A 7,670-nucleotide genomic window follows, 5' to 3' on the forward strand; every position below is an offset into this window, starting at 1 on the left:
GCAAAGATCAACCAACTTCCGCTTTCTGCAGTATCTACCTCTCTCTCTGAAACACACACACACACACACACACACACACACACACACACACACACACACACACTCACACACACACACCCCAATCAGTTTTTTGGGGAATATCCCAAATATTTCTGATACAGACACAACTGGAAATGCGGTTTGATTAATAGAGTGATTGACAAGTAACACTAGGTCCTGGGTTCTATTTTTCTACAAATAAATTTGGTTTTGTGGCAACAGCATCAGGAGTTCATGTGTTCCTCAGCCACATAAGACAGGAAGAGGCCAATCCAGGCTAATGAAACCATGTCTCGAACAAAAGTAAAAACAAAAGCTCAAAGCAAAAAAGTTGGAAATTGGAAAGGTTATAGTAACAAAATACAATGTACAGAATTTAAGTTGTTCGTAAACCATCTGGCTTCCCTTTGAAATCTAAACTGAAACTGAAAGTAGACTGTCCACAGGATAAAAAGGACATACCACTGACTTCTGCACACTTATGTATAGAAGAGGCCAGAGACCCAGCCATCAAATATCTGCTCAGGTACCTGACAAATCTGAACTCTGTCCTCTGAAGGGGAAGGCCTCTAAAGTTGAAGGACTCTGAGAAAAATCTGAGGGCTGCAGTGTGTTTAGCAGAGGGGGGTTTATGTCTATGTCTCAAGGGTTAACGCCAGAAGGTCAGTTCTGGAAAAGAAATAGCCCATGTAGCAAGATGGGGTCAAGTCTAGACCAATGGAGGACAGACAAGAGGTTATCGATCGTTTTGGAAACTTACATATACAATGCAGGACCACTCAATTTACCTCCCAGGCCTGCAGGAAGCAACTGGCATTTGTGCACATAGGCACTTATGTGTATAGACTTTTTCATTTCTGTACTTCCTGGGTTTTCAGGACATATGCTTCATTAATCCCACTTTACTCCAAGCTCTATGTAAACATTAGCTTCTATCCTCTTCTTGGATTTATTTATCAATATTTAAAGAGTTTTAAAGACTACATTCTTGCTATGTAGCCCAGTCTACTCCAGACCTTGACGTCCTCCTGCTCCGGATCTCCTGCATATTGGTGAACATTGGTTAATTTTTCGTTGTTGCTGTTGATTTAGGATCTCGCAGATATAAAGCAGGATGGAAGGACAGTGGGAGGGAGTGAGGAAAGAGGGGATGGTGATGAGGGAAAAGAGAGAGATGGACTTTTTCTAATTGAGGTCCAAGGTGTTAGCTACATAGAATTCCAGAGGGAATTTAATTGGCAGGCACAAACTGTAGAAGTTCACACTGGGGCTGAAGTGACTCAAGTTACATATCTTCAGTCTGTGTGGGGTGTGAGGGGCATCAGGGCCAGGGAAGGAGATTGTACTTAGCTTCCCAGAGAGAAGTAGACACCAGTCTTGTGAAAGGCAAATGTCTGGATCAACCACATGAGGAACTAGGGAGGGGAGGAGAGTGTTGAAACCTTACCCCAGACTGGCTGGGCCATACTTCCTGAATGAGAAAGTCCCTCTGCTGACTGACCAACACAACAGGATCGATTTCTGCTGGCACCTCTATCCAGTGTATCTCAAAATTGCTAGCTTCAATACAGAGTTTTGAAGTTTAAGTTTTAAGACAAGAAAGGGATGGCTCTAGCCGAGGCCAAAGAAAGAGCTGGAAAATAGAGATATGTGCTAGGGAAATCAGATTTACTGTCTTGCTATATATAGCTCAGTGGAAAGGTACTTAACAGGCATGCACAAGTTTCTGGGTTCAATCCTCAGTACTGACCAACTGGAATCTATGCTGGTGGTCCTTCCCCAAAAGCAAACTGTGGACTGAGGAGATGACGTTTTGGTTAGAGGGAGTAGTTCTTCTTGCAGAGGGATCAGAGTTCATTCCCATCACCAATGCCATGCGGCTCACAAGTGCCTGTAACTCCAGCTCCAGAGAACCTGACACCTCTGGCCTCAGGTCACCTGCACTAAGATGCACAACACCCCTTAGCCAGGACATGTGTGCATGCATACACATTAGTAAAAAGAAGAAAATTACAAATTAACAAAGAATTAACAAAGGAGCTCATTAGAAATGCTAAATATGTGGCTTTGGGACTGGGGTCCAGACATCTCTGTTGGTGGCAGGCTCCAGAGAACTTCTAATACAACCTAACTTCAGGAAGCATTTTGAAAAAGTAGCAGGATTCTAAATGGCTCAGGTTGTACAGAAGGCCAAGGGAAATCGTCTGTTTCTATGCTGGCCAGAGCTTAATTTTACCTTTGTTTGTGTTTTCAGAGTCTCATTACATCCTAACCTTACCTGGGACTTTGGATGCTCCTGCCTCTACCTTCCAAGGCTGGGATTATAGGTGTGTGCTGCCATAACTGGTTGTCAAAGAAGAATCAAGAGTTCAGGTAGATATTTTATGTAGAAGAATATGGTTATTTTACAATACTTAATGTTTTAAGAGTTGAGGATGTACAGAAAGAAGAAACCTTCACTGCAGTGCATAACCCCTAGGTCTGTTGTTTCTGCAGTGGCCCCTAAAGACTCAAGACAGGAGAAGCCAAGCATTGCAGGTCGAGCCTTCCCAAGAACAACTAGTTAGCCACATTGATCAGCTCCTCACTGCCTTTCTCAGGGTGTGTGAAGAACATTATCTTTCCAGCTAAGTAAAAATTTTGTGGAAAGGAACCCAACATGCTTAGATTAGTGTGGGGAGAGTGTTCATGAATTCCAAAGGCATAGGCAGGAATGAAGAGATGGGTCCACACCAATGGGGAGTGACCTTTAGTGTCATTTCTCGACTTGCATTTCCGTGTATATGTTAAAGCTCCACCCCTCAAAAAGTAGTACAAACAATACATTCTCATGAGATACAGCTATTAAAAAGCATGATTGTGTTAATCTGCTTCCTTGCTTTTTATTTTTAGTGTGTGTGTGTGTGTGTACATGCACATGTGTGGGCATATGCAGTTGTGTGGGAACATGCATGTGGAAGTCAGAGGACAATCTCTGGTGTCATTCCTCAAGAGCTCTCACCATTTTTGTAAAGACAGGCTCTCTCACAGCCCTGGGATAATCATATAGTGTGTTTTGGCTGTGCAGAGAGACTAAGGGATCTCAGGGACCCATCTCTGTCCACCTCTCAGTGCTAGAAAACAAGTACATGTCATCACACCCTTCTTTCCCCAAGGGTTCTGGGAATCAAACTTAGATCTATGTTTTCAAGGCAAGTACTTTACCCATTGAACTATCTCCTCAGTTTGTGTTTATTACTATCACAAAATGTTTGATGCTAGAAAGTTTAAAAAATCAAGGTGCTTATTCAATTCACAGTCTGATAGCTAGAAAGTCTAAACATCATGGCAATGCTGGCTTGTTAGGGTTTTCCTGGAAGAATCACAATGTGGCAGAGAAGCCATTGCCATGTGCAGAACGTAATACTTTGAAGCCAGAGAGGTTCTGGGTTCATACTTGCTCATGTAGGAACTGAGCAGGATCCCACATGTGAAATGATCTGTTCTGAGGCTGATGCCTCCACGACCTGGTCATTTCCCAGGAGACTTCTCCTATAAAGGTGTCACCACCTTCATATGGCCACACTGGGGAGCTGTGGGGGGGGGCAAACATACACAAATCATAGAAATAATGACAGCATTAAAAGACATTCAAAGGTAACTAGCTGAGTGTAAGCCACAACCTATTCAAATATGGAGAAGAATTTTAGAGTCTGTACAAAGTCCATCATCAAGGCTTAAAAGAGATCTGCTAAAATAGGTCTACACACTATCTAGCTCTGTGTGTTACCAGGATTGATTGATCCTGGGGGACAGAGGATTTCAGTCACCTCATCTGTAGCAAGGGACCCAAGCAGAGCTATTCAGAATCCTGATAATCAGTCCTTGGAGCAGTGTGAGAGGAGCCTGGACATCCAGATGTGAAATGGAGACTCAGTCATTACCCCAGAGCTGATCCGTCAACAGACAGTTACAGTACTGTGTGCATCAGTCTTTCATTGTCTTATATTTCCTTGCAGCTGTTTTTCAACTTGAAGATGACACCAAAAATTCACACATTTTTCCTGACTTGGTTGTTAAGCCAACAGGTAATATTCTCAACCCACACCCTGTTGACCTTGCTTTCCCTGATCACATATTCATGATATTACCATTCCTAGGGCTGAGTACAAAGAGAATAGTAGAGGGCATGAATCTTGGAGAAGTCATGTAAAGATATCAGTAAGGGAAAGGTTGTGTGGGGATGATTATGAGCAACATACACTGATATATGTACATGAAAATATCATAATAAGCCTGTTTTTTGTATATTTACTAAAAGTTTGATTGAATGAAGAAAAATGTAGCATCCATAATTACAAAAGAATCAGAGATCTCAGCCTTACCTTTCTACAACCCTTAGAACATAATGAGATTGTGTCCATGCGAGTGCCATGAATGAGGTTGGAGGTGACATCTCATGCTGTAGGCTCCAGACAGCACCCAGAACATGCTGATACCTTTGCAAACTGAGCTAGTGACAAAGAACCCTACTTCTTCCTTTCAGGTGACAAGGCTGGCTGAGTCTTCTAATCTGGACATGGCTCCGGATGCATTTGATGATCAGTATGAGGGCTGTGTCCAGGAAATGGAGAAAAAAGCACCCCTGTTGTTACAAGAAGACTTCAACATGAATAAGGACTTAAAAGTTGAGTGGGAAAAGGCAGAGAAAAAATGGAAGGAGATAAAAAACAAAATTAACTATCCCAAAGGTTTCAGTGATTACCATGGAACAGCTTTCGTGGTATACACGGGAAACCACATCTATGATAAATTTAATGGAGCTCTTAGAGAATTTAAGAAAAATTCCAGTAACTTTCATTACAAGGCCTTACATTATTACTTAACAAGGGCTCTTCAGCTTCTGAATAACAAGAACTGTTACACAGTTTACCGAGGCACCCGAAACAAATTTAGTTACACCGGGAAGGGCTCTGTGCGATTTGGACAGTTTGCTTCCTCATCTTTCGATAAGAAGGTAGCTCTTGATATTTTTGGTGGTGCTAGTGGGACACTGTTTACCATCAAAACCTGCTTGGGGGTTAACATAACTGGATTTTCCTACTACCCTTCTGAAAAGGAGGTGTTAATTCCAGTCTATGAAGTATTTAACAAAGTCACTGTAATACCAAGTGGAAAAGCAAATGTCAATATTTTTCTGAACTCCCCACAAAGAGGGAAAAGCAACTTCAACTGCTTCTACAGCTCAGGTGAGTGTGGGTCTGTGTCTTGTAAGGCATAGTTCAAGTATCATTTATAGTAATCCTTATGTAATACTTCCAGAGAAAATTACTCTACCACGCTCTCTGCCATAGGTCTGGAGGCAGACTCAATTGTAATTTAGTTCAAACATTAGTGGCTCTGTGCCTCTTGGCAACTATCCAGATATCTGTGCTTCAGTTTCCCCATTTTAATGATACTTACCTAATGACAAATATTCTAGTAGTATTGCTTTGAGAATATAAAGAGAAGCATTCACCACATATGACTTGGCATGCAGATATCATTCACCAAATGCCTTCTTTTTAAACATGAATAGGTATGCACACATCTCAGCCATGAGATCCAAAGTTGTGCCAGAGTTGGACTCGACAGTCACAAAAAAATCACTTTTGCACACTCTAGAGACCTGGTCTCCTACTCCCCACCACTCAGATATGCAGTGTCTCCCTTACTCACATCCAGACTCCACTGTATGTTGTCCCAGGAAGTTAAGTTTGACTGAGAGGCCAGGGAGCCAACTTGAAATGAGTTACAGTTAGACTACTGCGTGCTGAGCAACCATATCTCTAATCAGCCCTGACACTCTGAGGGGTTTCTGGAAACATGAGAAGTCTTTGGAGCTGAAGTGGAACTACAGGAAGTGATCACAGGGACTTCATGCATTTGCATAGAGAAGTTCAGAGTGAGGATGAAGTCCTAGGAAATCATGACCCCTACCCAGGGACACAGTCCAGCCAGAGAGATGCTGTCCATCTGGGAGAAACCAGTTGATGTCCAGTCCAGGCAGGCTGAGAGCCACAGGTAGGTTCTAGTTCACACCAGCTGACAGAAGGAATCCACATTGCTGCAACAATGAACTTTCCGAAGGTTCAGACCCAGAGACCTCTTCTTGGGTGAAGAAGGAAAAGCATATAGGACTTCCTAGAAGGCCAGGAAGACTCAGATAGAAGAAAGCCTTTTCTCCCCAGTCAGAGTCTTAGAGCACAGGACCCTGGAAGTGGTTGATGCATCTGTTTGCTCACCTCCTGTTACTTGAGTTTTAGGAATCTGAGGAAGCCAGAAGAGTCTAGCCAGGCACACTGACCCCTGGCACCTACTCTCCTGGGTGTTGAACTGGATGTAAAGTTCTGAATGTTTAGTGTCTTGAGATATCCCACATGAAACCTTTCCTTCTCCTTCCATCTGCAGGAACCAGAGACAGCCCTGCATTCCTGCTGCTTGTGGTGCTACTTAGTCTCCTGGTCCAGCTACTTCCTCTTGCTGAGCTGTAGCCATCTCCTGCCTGAACTTCACGGGGCTGAGTGTTGTAGGGAGAGCAAAGGGCTAGAAGTTGGCAGGTTCCCTAATGTCTTGGGTTAAAGGAAGGGTGCGATAATTTTTGTGGGGAGATCTACTTTAATATTCACTTCTTCTACAGACACCCAAGGAACTTACTTGGTGTCACTGAAACTTTATGATCTGACTTCAAGTTTACTATTCTTTGATACTTGTCTATGATAAAAAAGCAATGTTCATCTGCATCGTCAGCACTTACAGCTCTAAAGCATGCAATCTGTAATGAATATTACAATGTAGTGAAGTAAACCGTCTACAGCCAAACCTTGATTTCTGTGCCTATGTATTTCTATAGATTGTATTATTTGTTTGAGAATTTCACCCAAGGCATGAGGTCAGATGCTCACACTGACATAACTGAAGAACTTCATGTTGTATAATTGTCACACATGCTTCTGCAGGACAAATTTTTTATGTCATAAATATAAGAGCTGACCTAGATAAATTAACTCCCTTCTCTTTACCCTCAGAAACACAGCCAGCTACTGAGCCCTGTCAGCCAATTTCTATAACGCTGATCATCTCTGAGGACATGGATAAACACAGTAATTTTTAAATTTTTAGTATTAGTGTATTTCCTGATGGATGCATATTCATGCCTTGAAATGTGTTTAGGGGTCATGAGCAACTCTGTGTCATCAGTTCTCTTCTTCCACCTATGTGCAGGTTCCAGGGATCAAACTCAAGTTGTCAGCTTCCCACATCAAGCATTTTAACTGTTGAACCATCTCAGCAACCTATAAGGGCACATTTTGCGGCACATGTGGACCAGGAAGTCTGTGCCTGTACTTATCCAGAGAGGGTTAGGTGGAGGAATATGAAGCTCCCCTTACTCCCCATGTTATAGAGTAAGAGACCCTGAGAAAAGACCATAGAGTTATTTCAAATTATAATTATACTGAGCTGTATGCATTGTAGGTGCCAGCAGGACAACAAGCTCTGAGCCAAACCTGAGACTGTTGAGCTAAGAGTGGTAGGGATGAGGGAAGGACTTTAAATGGGAAAACCTCAAGAAGACCTCGAGTATCTCCACAAGCAAACCTAGAGTTGATATT

At 42.6% G+C, this 7,670-nt stretch overlaps 1 protein-coding gene across 1 annotated transcript; it reads left to right on the plus strand.

Annotated features, from left to right (window-relative positions):
* The first annotated feature begins 4,507 nt into the window (after positions 1-4,507).
* On the plus strand, positions 4,508-6,864 carry LOC107977073 (T-cell ecto-ADP-ribosyltransferase 2-like). The gene is made up of 2 exons (XM_035441630.1): positions 4,508-5,267; positions 6,469-6,864. The coding sequence occupies exons 1-2, from the start codon at positions 4,508-4,510 to the stop codon at positions 6,549-6,551; spliced, it is 843 nt and encodes a 280-aa protein (XP_035297521.1). The 3' UTR covers positions 6,552-6,864.
* The last annotated feature ends 806 nt before the right edge of the window (positions 6,865-7,670 follow it).

The sequence above is a fragment of the Cricetulus griseus genome, chromosome 3 (genome assembly GCF_003668045.3).
Source record: "Cricetulus griseus strain 17A/GY chromosome 3, alternate assembly CriGri-PICRH-1.0, whole genome shotgun sequence".
In the NCBI taxonomy this organism is placed as follows: domain Eukaryota; kingdom Metazoa; phylum Chordata; class Mammalia; order Rodentia; family Cricetidae; genus Cricetulus; species Cricetulus griseus.